The sequence below is a fragment of the Kryptolebias marmoratus genome, linkage group LG16, assembly GCF_001649575.2.
Source record: "Kryptolebias marmoratus isolate JLee-2015 linkage group LG16, ASM164957v2, whole genome shotgun sequence".
NCBI classification, from domain to species: Eukaryota; Metazoa; Chordata; class Actinopteri; order Cyprinodontiformes; family Rivulidae; genus Kryptolebias; species Kryptolebias marmoratus.
In genome coordinates, this window is record NC_051445.1 from 26922473 (window position 1) to 26937852 (window position 15380).

General features: G+C 39.7%; 1 protein-coding gene across 2 annotated transcripts in view; it reads left to right on the plus strand.

Annotated features, from left to right (window-relative positions):
• LOC108247748 (acidic amino acid decarboxylase GADL1) overlaps positions 1-14983 on the plus strand; it is a 20349-nt gene extending 5366 nt beyond the window's left edge. The window contains exons 2-15 of one of the 2 annotated variants that reach the window (XM_037980322.1): positions 2830-2948; positions 3026-3152; positions 5873-5963; positions 6050-6159; positions 7811-7926; positions 8253-8332; positions 10096-10150; positions 10238-10354; positions 10436-10500; positions 10596-10677; positions 11399-11598; positions 12076-12127; positions 12279-12368; positions 14023-14196. In XM_037980322.1, the coding sequence (XP_037836250.1) occupies positions 2895-2948; positions 3026-3152; positions 5873-5963; positions 6050-6159; positions 7811-7926; positions 8253-8332; positions 10096-10150; positions 10238-10354; positions 10436-10500; positions 10596-10677; positions 11399-11598; positions 12076-12127; positions 12279-12368; positions 14023-14196 (1413 nt within the window). In that variant the 5' untranslated portion in view covers positions 2830-2894. Of the gene's footprint in view, positions 1-2829; positions 2949-3025; positions 3153-5872; positions 5964-6049; positions 6160-7810; positions 7927-8252; positions 8333-10095; positions 10151-10237; positions 10355-10435; positions 10501-10595; positions 10678-11398; positions 11599-12075; positions 12128-12278; positions 12369-14022 lie in introns of both variants that reach the window. The other variant, XM_017436112.3, reaches the window with a different exon arrangement.
• The last annotated feature ends 397 nt before the right edge of the window (positions 14984-15380 follow it).

Here is a 15380-nt window from a genome sequence, read left to right on the forward strand (position 1 = left end):
TCTGCAACTAGTAACCAAGCCAAGAAGAACTTACCTGTTCCGGTTCCAGTCCACGACGGTCACGTGAGTGTCCTGTTTAGAGTCACAGGTCCCGCTCCTGTCCAGTCCACAATAAAACTCTTAAAACTTCGTCGTTGTGTTGCGAGTTTGAATCCTGTCAAGTCCTGCCTTGTCAGTTTCCTTTATTTTTGTCCCGTGTAGACATATAATTATGCATCAATGATTGCACGCTTGCGAGGCACACAGACAGCTGAGGCGCATAAAATGCTGCGTGAAGTTGCACATAATTGTGGTACAATGGCAGTTTTGAAGCTGCTGGAGGAAATCACCAATGGAAGAATTTGTGGGGCGTTTTCAGGGATCACACCAGCCTGCTGCCACAAGATGATACCTTGCTTATTATTTGATTTAGATTGCCCACGGCCATTATTTTGGAACTCTGTGCTGAACTGGCCTGTGTTACACAGGAAATATGAACAAATGTCTTGTGATATTGCGCTAATTTTAGTTGTAATTCTAATAGTGTTTTATGTTTCACAAAAAATACATTATTTGTATTTAGGAGCACTTCTGCCAACTGAAAGGTTAAGCGTAAATTGCACACTTTATTTTGCATTGCAGTGGTACTAATCTATCTGAAGGAATAGTACTTTTGCTTAAAGTGAATGAGAATTTTTGTTTGGGTAACAGGGGAGATGTTGTGCTCTGTTCTGATGTTGTCAATACTTCTAGTCACTACATGTCACTGCTGTGACGCCATAGGGCACGAGAGAATTACTTCTAGAATTGCACTGCTCAAGGTGGATGCATGTTGGAGTAGCTCTGTTTCATTCTGAGATATTGCTTTTGAAAACTTTATTCTTCTTTTTTTCTGGATGTAAATCACTTTTTTTGGATGATTACTTCCTCTGGTATCGGATGCTGTGCAACTAAAAGGGTTTTTACTGAAGCCTTTTTACTTTTGGACATTTTGTTATGATGCGTAACCATGACAACAAGTGTTAAATGTGAAGAACCCTGAACTCCATTCATGGCTAAAACCAAGCAGAGTGCCCATTTATCCACCGGAGGTAAAGCTCCCAGGAAGCAGCTGGCCACCAAAGCTGCCCAACCACCGACGGAGTGAAGAAGCCTCACCTCTACAGGCCCAGTACCGTGGCTCTCAGGGAGATCCACCACCACCAGAAATCCACCGAGCTGCTCATCCAGAAGCTACCCTTGTAGCACCTGGTCCAGGAGATCGCCCAGGACTTCAAGACCGACCTGTGTTTCCAGAGCTCGGCCGTTATGGCTCCGCAGGAGGCCAGCGAGGCTCACCTGGTGGGACTCTTTGAGGACACCAGGACCGAGGACAAATCGGGACAGACCGCTACAAGAGACCCTTCCTGCCCACAGCCATCAGCATCTATAACAACTCTAACAAAACCAGGATTATAAGCTACAACAACATTAAATTTTCCTTTGGGATTAATAAAGTATTTTTGAATTGAATTGAATTGAATTGAGAGACTGTGATATGAGATATGCAGGGAAGAATTAGACTGAGAAAGACTAAAGCAGTTTTATAAAGCCGTTTGGCATGAAAGAGAGTTTGTTATAAAATTTGTGAGTTTATTATCTGTTTTCTTATTTTAATTTACAACTGCCACAACAATTTAATAAATAAGCATCTAAGTTCTCCGAAGGTCCAGAGTGCCACTGTTAACAGTAATTATGTTACTAAACACATGCTTAAAGTTGGAAATCCCTCAGCCTCAGAAGTGCACCGCCGACAGATCTGCGCTTCCAGTTCACTTCATTCATTTACATTAACTGTGTGTCAGAAGGTGGGGAGACAAAGGCGAACCCAGAACGCGGACTCATCTTGAAAATGAAACTAATTTATTAAAATAAAATACTAACAAAACAAAAGGCTGGCGTGGCAGCAAAGAAAAACAAATCCAAAATGGCAAGGCAGGGCATGGAAACCAACGAACATGACAAAGAGAAAGGAACGGAATGACCCAGTGGCGAATGGAGAGACAGAGACCAGTTTTAAAGGCTGACGGAGAGATGAAGATGGGCTGCAGCTGTGGACATGAGGAGCAGGTGTGGTGGGCGTGGCAGGCGTGACCGGAAAACTACTGAGGTGAATAGTGACAAGACAGGAAGAACACAGAAACTCAAAAGACAACCAAACCAAGATCAACAAGAAACCCCAGACAAAGAACAAAACCCCAACAACACCAACATTCATGACACTGTGTGTAATTTATGTACAGTAAGTGGTGTCTAACATTACTGGACGAGAGGCGATGGGCAGCCATTCTTTGCTTTACTTTATGTCTGACCATTTAAAGTTTTTGTTACTTCTGCGGTTTTGTGCTGCTCTGATAACCGCAGCTTCATACACACCAACACTCCTCTTCATGCATGGCACAGATGCCAGAAGACCGTGTGCAAAAATATACTTTTACATCCCACTACCTTATTTAGGAGTATCTCTGACTCTTATTTTATCAAAGTCCTAATTTTCCTCTATCTAGACCTAATTTTTGATTGTGCAGAGATGAGAATCACACATGCAGGACTTATTTGCATCTATTTTCATATTTAAATGGAGATGTGTCAGGGGAGATACCTCATGTGCACACAGTACCACATAAATTGGGATGTATGATGTAAAGGTGCCCAGAAACATGCATGCATATGGTTTGATAAATCAAATACTTTTGTGCTCACACACTTTTCAAATCTTGGCTGTACGCCAACTTTCAGTGTGAAAACTGCATACTCTTTCATACATGAGGTCCTAAGGTCATCCAGTGAAATGTTCTCTAACCATTACAGACGATGTTCCTCTGAATGGGCCAGCTCTGAGTGTTCTGTCAGTGGACAGCTTTATTCATCAGTCCATGGGGATTATTTTAGAAGACGCAGTGAAAAAGGCCACAGATGTCAGAGAAAAGGTAGAACTGTAATTCTTTCCTTTCTGTAGTGAAGCATTAGTGAGTTGTGCAACAGCTAACTTTGTTCCTGCTGATAGGTTTGTGAGTGGCGTTCCCCCGAGGAGCTGAAGGAGCTGTTGGATCTGGAGCTGAGAGACCAAGGAGAGTCTGAGTCCAAAATCCTGAAGCGATGTCGAGATGCCATCAGATACAGCGTCAAGACCAGTAAGTCCAACTTTATTGAGCTGACTTTAGGGCACAGCAGGCCCCACACTGACAACATAATGCTGGATCAACTCAATATTTCAGCCCTTTTGCTCTGCTGGGGAGGAGATTTTGATAATAAAGCTTTATCATTTGTTGTTTAGATACTTTGCTATAATCAAAAACCATGAGCCAGGCAGATATGCATTTGATGTTTTATATGGTAAGAAAGAGAAACCATGCAGTCATTTTGCTATCAATTAGTGTAAGTGTCAAACTGAAGGCCCGTGAACCAGATCCAGTCTTTGATGCAATTTGTGCGAATACATTTTAACCCTCCTGTGGCCTTTGGGTCAAACTGACCCAAAGTTACAAGGGCTTCTCTACCTCTCTCTGTCTCTCTCTCTTTTGAGGGCTTCAGTAGGGTTAAATGCATTAAAACTAGCCTTCTAATCTGTAACAGATTGGATCTCAATTGCTCTTTATTTAGCTTTAAAAACTGAGCATATTTAGTGTAGATTTCACACAGCAATTAACTGACTTTAAAGCCAAGAAAACTAGAAGCACTTGGAGTGCACAAAAATTTTCCAAAGCCAAAAAGTCATGGAAAAATTTAATCCATTATTTTTTGTGACAAACTTAACATTTCCTGAAAAGTTTATCAAAATCTGTTCATTCGTTTTTAAGTGATCTTGCTAACAGACAAGCAAACCAACCAACCAACCAACCAACCAGCATAACAAAAAACATAACCTCCTTGGCAGAGGTAATAAAGTTTGCATGTCTTAGTAAACTGTGTGATTTTGATGTGGAAAGAGCAACTATAAATGTCCAAGGACTCATCAAACTCTTGCTGATGAACTTGCAGCCTTTAAAAGATGTCAGGTATATGACTTGAGGTAATGTTCATCAGAGCAACATAGTGTCTACTTAAATTTACATCTGTTTTTGTTGTTGCTTTAATTGTTGTAATTTCAAAGTAGAGTGTTGGTACCTATATGTTTGGATTTTTATTGAAGTGCAATCTTAGCTGACTTGACAAACTTGGAAAATTTATGTTACTGAGGAATACCAGACAAATGTGGAGGAGCATTTTGTGACTTACTAGGTTAATTGTCAGCAGGTCAGTAAGAAGACTGGGTATAAAAAGAACATTTTAGAGGCTGAATCTTTTAGAAATAAACACGGGCAGAGGTTCACCAGTTTCTGAAAAACTATGTCTAAAAACGGTGAAACAATTTTAGATTAATATTACTCAATAGAAGATTGGGAAGACTGAATATCCCATCATCTACAGTTCATGATATCAATAAAAGGTTTCAAGAACTTGGAGAAATCTCTGAGCTCAAAGGACAAGACTGAAAGTCAGTATTGGATCCCCATGATCTTTGGGCCCTCAGGAACCACTGCATTAAAAACCAGTCTGATCATTGCATGGAGTCAGGAACACTTCCACAGATCATTGTCTATAAACACAGTTCACTGTGCCATCCACAAAGGCTGTTTAAAGCTCTATAAGGTAAAGAAGAACCCAGAAGAACACCATCCAGAAACTCTGATGTCTTCTTTGGACCAAAGCTCCTTTAAAATGGACTGAGGCAAAGAGGAGAACTGTTCTGTGAACAGATGAACTGTAATGTGAAATGTTTTTGGAAACCACTGGCTGCCAAGTTTGTCATACAGAAGAGAAGAGAGGCCATCCAACCTGTTACCAGCACAGAGTTCCCTTTTTCATGGAAGGCCTTGCATATTTTAGCAAGACAATACAACACTGTATCCATTACAGCAGCATGGCTTTGTAGAAGAAGAGTCTGGGTGCAGAACTGGTCTGTCTGCAGTCCAGACCTCTCACCAACTTAAAACATTTGACGCATCATGAAACACAAAATCCAGCAAAAAAAAAAAAAAAGACCCAGGACTGTTGAGCAGCAAGAATCCTCCATCAGACCAAAATGGGACAACATTCTCCTCCAAAACCTCCAGCAGCTGCTCTCTTCAGCTCCTGAACGTTTACAGACTGGTGGTAAAAGAAGAAGGGATGCCCTTCTTTTTTTTATCAATAAGCATTTTTTGTTCTAAATTCTTTATAATATGTCATAAGAAACAATCATTTATATTATTGTACAAATAATTGGCATAATGCATCTGAAAACTAAGGTCTGTTAGTAAAAATGTAAATACCAATTAGCTAATAAGGACCCAAGCTGAGGACTACGTTTTAACCGCAAGTGTAACTGCATTTGACTACCCTAGCTTAGTGATAAGTTGTATCTGATTGTTTTGTATTTTAACTCCTGCCGCTGCAGGCGAAGGGTAGTAAAAATGCACATCTACAAATGATTAACCTAGCCACCACAGCTGAGCAACCATAGCAAACTCAGAAATGTCCATATCTCAGTCAGCTTTACAGATATTGAGTTAAAATTGATGTGAAAGTAGCTGAGATCGTTTCCCAACATGTATTCCAAGTGCAACATCTCCCATTATCGCATGAGATTTCAAGGTTTGACCAAGAAGGCTGCAACTTTGTTCTTTCTCAACATGAGATGACCTTAATCCAAACTTCGTTTATGAAAGACAGCGTTTAATGTGTATTTCTTCAAAGAATGTTAGTCCTTTTAAGTGTTGTTTTCTTTCCTATTGTGAATAAATGCACACATAAGGGCACTTGTATATATGAGAAGTTTGGATAAGCAGCATTTCAATGTGACGCATATCTGATGGAACTGTGCTGTTTCCAGCCCACCCTCGTTTCTTCAACCAGCTGTTCGCAGGGATGGAGCCCTACTCTCTGGTTGCAAGCTTCATCACTGAGACCCTCAAAACCAGTCTGTGAGTCCTGCTTTATAGTGATGTTGGTGTCCTGCTAGGTTTCTTTATGCCTGATGGTTAAAATGCAAATACACACTTTCCATCAGATACACATATGAGATGGCACCAGTCTTCACTCTCATAGAGGATGCTGTGCTGAGGAAGATGATGGAGATGATCGGCTGGGAGGAAGGAGGAGATGGAATTTTTAATGCAGGTATGGTCCGCTGTACATCTGTTGGGACAATCATGTTAGAGTGTAATTTTCCATGACATGTGAAATATTTTTGCCTGATGAAATGGACGACCTTGAAGGAGATGAGATGTTTTTTTCTAGTTGCTTGCACGCTGACACGCTTCAGTTCCCACCACATAACCACCAAAAACCCAGTTGGGACCAGTTCTGGTCACAGTTAGCCTTTTACAGATACACACAGGGAAACGCCTTAGGGGACGTAGTTAGTTAGAATAAAATTACAGGCCCTCAATTGGTCGGGGTTTCTCTCTTGGCATCACCCTTAAGGTGTGTTGAGTGGAGATCTGGTACCGGGGCGGTGAGTGACTCTCTGTCTGATTAACTGACTTTGTTGTTTTACTGTTTTGATTAATAAATCTAAATAGACTATATTTAATGTATTTTGAGTTTTTGTTCTGGTCACCCCTGAAATAAAGAACTAGGAGAACAGGACATGTTAGTGGGGCGCAACAATCACCTGTTTGATTAAAACACGATGTTTTCATTCATATTGTGTTACAATCAGAAGCAGATACAAAGATTCTCAAACCTTTTAGAACGTGTACCACCTCAGAAATTACTACGCCCTTCAAGTATCACCAATATAACAAAAGTTTCAAAATAACTTAAAAGTGCAAATATATGTACAATCATGTTACATGTAGAACCAATTAACTTTTGGAGTAAACTTGATTCAAGATGGCTGCCACAGCCAACTGAATTTAAAATAAAAAAAACAAAAAAACAATAAAGGCTACAACTTAGTCAACTTTTATATATTGACCTTAAATTAGGTGTGGTAGTAGCTGAGAGTCATCCTCATCACACGTTTTGAGCACAAACAGATTATGAAAGGTCTTTGTTTAAAATTATGCCGTTAACTATTTGGAGTCAACTCTGTCTGTTAGCGAAATATCTCATAAACCACTCTCAGGAAAACAATTGCTGGATGTTCCTTCTAACAACTAATTCATTTTTGGAGTCAACCTACTTCAAGATGGCTGCCACAGCCAACTGAACTGTTACCCAGCACAGAAAATGGCTATAACTCAGTCAGCTTTACAATTTTTGACCTAAAATGTGGTGAGGTTTAGCTGAGAGTCATCCCCAACATATACTCCAAGTTCTACTCAGTGAGGAAGAGCTTTGCTTAAAACTTTAGCATTAACTTTAGTGTTAGCTGAGAATCATTCACGACACATACTCACAGCTTTACATTACTTTAGATTCAAGGTTTCACCCAGATAGCTACAACTCTGTCATTATCATCATAAAATGATCTTAGTCTAAGGAGGTTCCAGGCTTAACCATTGTCCTCTAGTTTCCACGAGGGATCTTGAAATAATCTCCACTTTTGTTTGAAGCAGTTTCCATTTGGAGCCAAGATTTTATTTTACTTGATATAGGTTGTCTGTACTTTTCAGCTTTACATCATGGTTCAGCCTGTTACAATTTATTAGTTGTTATTTAACTTATAAACAGTTGATACCAAATTTCCTTGAGTACCACTAGAAAGGATCCTGAGTACCAGCAGTGGTACTTGCACCAGACCATGAATCTATAGTGTTACTTTCTAACACACACCATGATATTATTTATTGATTCACTTACGGTTTATTGTTTTCTCTTTAAGGTGGCTCAATGTCCAACATGTATGCGATGAACCTGGCCAGGTACCGTTACTATCCTGATATCAAAGAGCTTGGGCTCTCTGCTGCTCCGCAGCTCGCCGTGTTCACTTCACAGGAGGTACTGGGCAACTCCACCGCAGAAAGGGCTTGTGACAAAACGTTTTGGTCATTTTACACACGAGTTAGTTTAAAAGGCCGCATTCCATAAACTTGCAGCTGTGATTCTGGAAGTTCAGGCAAACCTTTATCCCCAGATGAGCAGAAAGTTACTCTTCTTTTACAAAAACCTGAATAATTCACTTACTTGATCGAGCTGGTGACTCTCATATTCCTGCAAAGGAAAGCTTTTAAATTTTACTTTTTAAAACAGAGATATGTCTGACTTTCTATAACTAGTGGTTATTTATGTGTTTCAGTAAATTATTCTTGTTCTACTTCTTTCAGTCTCATTACTCCATCTCTAAAGCAGCAGCTTTAATGGGAATTGGCACAAAGAATGTTCATATGGTGCCGACTGATAAAAGGTAAACTAACCATTTATACTTCTGCCTGATGCACTCGTTCCTTCTCTGTGAATGGAGAGGCCAGAGTAGTTCAAAAGAAACTATTGTAATTGTAACTAGAGAAATTGCATTTTCTGCAAAAATGCAATGTGAGTGATGACAGCTAAATGACTTGGTTGAAATTTGGTAAAGAATGAATTAACTAAACTAAGCTTAACTAAACTGTTAGGCTTAAAACAAGCAAAACAGAAGCTAAAAACTGGCAAAACTTTTGCTAAAAGCGAAAGTTTGATAAACCATAGCTAGGACATAAAATTAGCCAAAACATAAGGAAATGCTAAAATTGGCAAAGTCATAGCTAAAAACTTAAATTAGCTCAACTGTAACTAAAAGCTCTTCCTGTGGGCACACCACCTGCAGGGGGTGCATACCGGTAAGTGCTGTGGATGGCAGCGGACATGGAATGGCAGCTCTTTGGTGGGGTACAAGCCTGAACTTGTGATTAGTTCTAGTCAGGCTCACTTCAACGCACAGTGTTGTCGGGGACACTGAGTCCAAGTGGGCCATGTTCTGCACTTCTATTGTTGAGGCGGCTGCCTTGAGCTGTGGTTGCAAGATTGTTGGTGTCTCTGGTGGCGGCCATTCTTGAACTCGGTGGTGGACACCCTGGGTGAGGTGTCTTATTAGGCGTTGTTAGCTAGTAGGATACCCGAGGCAGCTAAGAGGTATTGGTGGGACAATGGAGCTGCAGCCCTGGCTGTTGCTGAGGCAAAGGCTTGGGAGGAGTTCAGTGAGGCCTTGGATAGAGACTCTTGATTGGCTCCAAGAAGATTCTGGCAAACTATCAGGCAGCTGACGCGGGGTAAGCAGCGCTTTACCAACACTGTGTGTCTTGGAAGAGGGGTGCTGTTGACCTCAAACAGTGATTGATTTATCCATCTATCAATTTTTCTTTTTCAATTTCACTATTAATTTCTGTTCTATTATAGCTGGGGTTAGAACAGTGGAACAGTGGTTAGAGTTGTAAAAACGTTGCAGGTTTGCCTCTTGCCTTAGGCCTTTCTGAGTGGAGTTACTGCCATATCCATACATATCCATGGGTTTACTCCGGGTATTCCGGTTTCCTCCCACAGACCAAAAACATTCATGAGTCACATCATTTGTTTCTATGTGTCCCTGTGTTGGACTTGCGACCTGTCCAGGGTGTCCCCCGCCTCTCGCAGTAACTGCTGGAGATAGTCACTAGCTCCCTTCGACCCGGAAAGGAGAAGCAGGTAAAAGAAAATGGATGGATGGATAATTATATATATTCTAAAGTTTCAATTTTGTTAACGTCTATTTCTAAAGCATTTGTAGTTTATAACTGAAAATCTTTTTCATCCATCCATCCATCCATCCATCCATCCATCCATCCATCCATCCATCCATCCATCCATCCATCCATCCATCCATCCATCCATCCATCCATCCATCCATCCATCCATCCATCCATCCATCCTTCCGTCCGTCCGTCCATCCACCTGCTTTTCCATTCAGGGTTGCGAGGCTTATCTTCAGCAGTCACAGAGCAAAACTTTTTAAAATTTAACTGTTAATTTCATTTTAATTGACATTAATTGTTACATTTCTGTTGACCGATATTTTAAAATCTTTTGCAAATGTGTACTAAACTTTAAATTTATCAGACAGTAAGTGCAGTTGACACATTTGTTTATTCATACCTTGTTTTATAAAAGAAATCTAACTGAATATTGATTTTTTTTTTTTTTTCCGTGATCTTCTAGAGGAAAGATGATTCCTTCTGCTCTGGAAGAACAAATCGAATCTGCTAAAAGGAAGGTGAGAAGTTCGATTTTCTTTCAGGTTTTGTTTTCCTGCAGTGAAAGTGTTCCAAGACTGTTGGGTAAAATGTGTGTTTGTGTTCAGGGAGCAGTTCCCTTCCTGGTAAACGCCACAGCAGGGACCACAGTGTTTGGAGCGTTCGATCCCATCGACAAAATTGGAGAAATCTGCGAGAAGCACAACCTGTGGCTGCATGTAGATGTAAGTTCAGTGGATTAATTTGCCACAGTCATGCCTCATCAGTAAGACACATGATCATTTTCTCTTTTTCCTTTTTCTCAGGCATGTTGGGGAGGAGGAGCACTCATGTCAAAGAAGCACAAGTACCTATTAAAGGGCATTGAAAAGTAAGAACAAATTTAAATTTGCACTGACAAGGTAAACACTGCATTGTTAAGTCTTAGGCAGAAGTTTCTGATTTTTTATTTTACTTTTTTTTAAGAGCCAACTCTGTTGCCTGGAACCCTCACAAGATGCTGATGACGTGCCTGCAGTGCTCAGCTTTTCTGATCAGAGACAAAACGGTGAGAAAAAAGGCATGTAGGTGGAGATAATGGCTCTTGTGCCAGATGGTTTCACAATCTTGAAACAAGCCAAAACTCTTCCCTGGTAAACCACTCTCAGGGGTTCTAGACACAATTGACTCACGGAAAGGACGGCTGGGTTAGTAGGTCTTTTTACAGAACGGTTGTGTGATCTGACCCCTTTTTAAATGGAAATTCAGAGTGAGATTATACTGTCAGCTGATTCCAGGCTCTTACAAATTGTGATGTCAAGAGATCAGAGTTGTTGCTTCAGTTCTCTTAAACTGGAGGTGTCGCAAAACACAGACATGTAGCAGGAATGGCACAAGAAGAGTTGTGCAATGCAAGCATGAGCTTCATTTAAAGTTCCATCATATCAAGGCAGTTTTTGAAGTGTATAAAAAGTCTGCAATGAATGGACCTTCATGGTTTTTGTTCAGTTGTATGAATGCCTGTAGGAACTTGCTCACAGATTCTGCCCGGCAGCTCTTTCTGTTTACAACATGCCACTTGCGCCGCACAAGACAAGTCACAAAAATGGGAGTGAGCATGACTGGCCCAGAGGACCCAAAAGTACTAATCCTACATCACAACATACTGTATTGTGTGTAGAATGCTCATGTGGATTAAACGGCTTTATATGATCCAGATACAAAAGTGAATTCATTTAATAGTGTAGGTCTTGAATGTTTTAGTCATTCTTGGCGTTGTGTTTCCTCAGCACCTCCTCCAGCACTGCCACTCTGCTCGGGCCTCCTACCTCTTCCAGCAGGACAAGTTCTACGATGTGAGCTACGACATAGGGGACAAGTCGATCCAGTGCAGCAGGAAGCCGGATGCCTTCAAGTTCTGGCTCACGTGGAAGGCTTTGGGAACCAAAGAGCTGGGGCAGAGGGTGGACAGAGCCTTCGAAATGAGCAGGTCAGTCCTCAGAAACAGCGCTTAGTGACAGGATGATGTTCTATCAGTGCTGATCCAGATTCAGCTGTGTTTTGTCCAAATCAAATGACAACAATGATAACTTATTGCTTCAGGTTGACATGCTGTAGTCAGCCGATCCACAGTGACATCTAGTGGTCATTGTTCTGAATGACCCCAGTAGGAAGTATAGGTCATAGATGCATCCATGTTAAAGTTATATTTAAAAATAAAGTCTCAGACATTTGTATTCTGAAACTGTTCATTCATTCATTCATTTATATTGTTTAATTAGGAGCATAAAATTATTTATTAAGCAAACCAGTGATTCTAAATATTTGTAACATATTTATGGCTATAAACCATTCGTGTCAATATATTATAAACTTATAAACCTTTTTTTCGACGCTTCAGCCTTCTAACTTCACATATTACAGTATTCATTCCTGATTCTGACCCTAAATGTGATTTTACTTACAGGTATCTTGCAGAAGAAATCAAGAAAAGAGAAGGTTTCCGTCTGTTGATGGAGGTTAGTTTATTAATAGTTATGTTTTTCCTGAGATCTTCACATTGCTCCACTTATTTTATCATTGCATACATGCAATCAGAAGAATAATTAAAGTTGCATTTTATTTGTGTTGTAATGTAGCTAGAAATGTTTGTTTATTTCTCTTCTGCAGCCTGAATATGCAAATGTTTGCTTTTGGTACATTCCGCCGAGTCTTAGGAACCTTCCCGATGGACCAGAGTTCTGTCAAAAACTGCACAATGTAAGGTTTTAATAGATAAAAGTACAGTACAGTGACTTTATGCTACCTATTGCCTGCCTCCTAAAAGCAGGCAATAATGTTTTTGAGCTCAAATTAGATGTGGTAGTAGCTGAGAGTCATCCTCAACACACACTGACATCTCACAGTATCGTATCAGATCCAGAATAACGTTAGTTTCAAGGTTTGACCAACATGGCTGCAACTCGGTCGTTTCGCATGATGATCTTAGTCTAAAACTTTGGCATGAAAGGTGGTGGGTGATATGCATACTTTTGAGAAATCGTAGGTCTTAAATCATATTTTGCTTTTAAGGGGGTAGACTTTATTGTCACCTTTGGGGCTGCGGTAGCTCGGTGGTCAGTGTGGCGGTCCTGTAATCCTGAAGCTGCGGATTGGAGCCCAGATTGTGTCAAGAAGGGCATCTGGTGTAAAACAATTGTCAAATCTCTCACTTAGGTTTGCTCCTTGCGGCGACCCCCGCTGAGGGAAGCAGTTGAAAGAAAAACAGCAACTTTCATGTAACCTTTAAGATGTTCTTGGGCAACAGTTTTATAGTTTTTCAAAAGGTGGTTTGAAGTTAAAAGTCTTAAAACAGACCTTGAAGTCTTTTTTACCCATTTTACACAGGTTATTTCAGGGAAATTTACTGTCATTCTTAAAAAATAGGAACAAAACACAATGCTACAAGTAAATAACTACCTAAATAAAAGTATAGATACTAAACAATGTAAAATATTTTTTATATAAATAAGTAAATATAAAATCATTTAAAACAACAACAACAAAGAAACAGATAACAGTTGATGGACACCCCTACAGAGTGCTGTAGTGGGAGTAAAATATAATACCCAAGGGTTTTATTGTGCCTTTTTGAGGCACCTGGTCAACGGCAGCTGGTCACAGAGGCACAGTTTGTTTCCATTTCTTTAGTTGGATCTTTGAAAAGTCCTAAAAACGATTTTGTCACACAGGATTTAAGCACCAACAAGGGAAATTCTAAAGAAATGAATGCATGCCTAAACACACATTTGTGAGTTCATTTGCCATTGCAGTTTATAGTATTTTATTTGAAGTGCGTGCCTAATGAATTTCATTTTGAAGGGCCATACAGCTTTGCCTTTCTTATCCATCACAGAAAGAATTAGGAGACCCCTACCAGCATGATGACAAACAAGTTAAGAGAAGGAGTGAGAAGATTTGGCTACAGCCCGACCCATCACTGTTCAGTCTGTACTTTTCTTTTAATACTTCAGTTTAGCTATACATCTGCTTCTTAAAGTAAAGGTTCCTTTAGTCAAGGATTAATTTTATACCTCTAAAATTAAATTAAAGACACATTCTTTGCCTATCACCTGCTGCCTTTTATGCCAGAGCTTTAGACAGGGGTCATCTTATGTTCAGAAGGGACAGAATTATAACCACTCTAGTCATACTTTGAAAATCACATTATGCACAGTCTCACTGCGGGCTCTCGCTTCAAGCATGTGTTGAGGATGACTCTCAACTACTACCACAGCTGATAGTAGCATTAACAGTGTAAGACTTGTACTTCTTTTGATGGATGCCTTTCCATCATGTAACTGTTGTATTTTCTGAGGTAAGGCTTCAGATGTATGAGACTCTTCGACATCTCTTGGTGGGTTGTCTGTTACAGGTGGCCCCGGTAATCAAAGAGCGCATGATGAAGATGGGCAGCATGATGGTGGGCTACCAGCCGCATGGGGGCAATGCCAACTTCTTCAGGATGGTGGTCATCAGCCCCCAGGTCAGCAGGCAGGACTTGGACTTTGTCCTGGACGAGATACACAACCTGGGGAAGGACTTGTGAAGAATCATTACTGTTGTTGAATATATAAACTCATCTTTGGGGAAATAGCTTGGCTACTTGTTTTCTTGTTCATTTGTTTGTTCTTTTGTCTGAAATGACGTTTTGGTGCTTCCATTTCAACCCACATGTTGGATTTACAGCACATCTGTTAGTATTTTGTTGTTGCATGTTTTGAATGAATAATTCTGATTGAAATCAGTCCTAAAACCCCACACAGCATTCCGCAAAACACTTTTTGCACTAGTTGTGTGAATGCTGCTTCAGCATTCATAGTATTGTTTTCCTGTTTTGTTTTGTGAGCTTTTTTATGTTTTTTTGCAGTATAATTAATTCTGCACACCTTGTGTTATTTTAACCATTTATATATGAAAACGTTCAGCTCATTCAGGAGATGGGTGCTATGACCTTTTTTTTTTAGAACTTTTGCTTTTTACAATAATTAACTAACTTTTTTTTTTTTACAAATGTTTTCCACATAGAATATATTGATTCAGTTCCTTAAAAACACGTTTTTCTTTGAAATCTGTTTTATTATACTTCCACCATTTTTGTCGTCTTATGCTGCTTTTAGTTTTTAGCTTTGATTCTGCTACTTATAGCTAGCATTTTTTTTTTTTCGCTTTTAGATAGTGTTCTGCTTTTTTGTCTTTTATAATTTAGTTTTAGCTTCTTTTGCAATTTGTAGCGATGTCATTCAGCACTCGGCATCTGCATCCACATTTTTGCAGGAATGTGATTTCTCTCATTTTAAATGTGGTACTATTGAAAAATAAAACTTGCATAATAATGGTGTTGATCATTCTAGAGGAGAATAAGTTTAGATCTTAAAGTGTTGATCAAGTAATATAAACCAGAGCTATGAAACTGACAGAATGTGATTTTACATTGTAGTAATGCTTAAAGCACACACAAGCAAACAAAAAATGTAACCATTTTATCCTTCTGATGTGTGTTTGTGTGTGTATATATATATGTGTCACTGCATTTAAAGCAGTGACATTGCTCTTTATGACTTGCCTGTTTAAAATGAAGCGGCCCACACAGAGCTTCACATGTTTGAGCTTTTTGCATGTTTTTTCCTCGAAACTTGTCCACTTTTTTTCAGCACACGTTCCATAAAATGCTGTTGTGGTCAGACTGGATTAAAAATGATTTAAAATGTAATCAAAGTTCAAAGAAGAGAA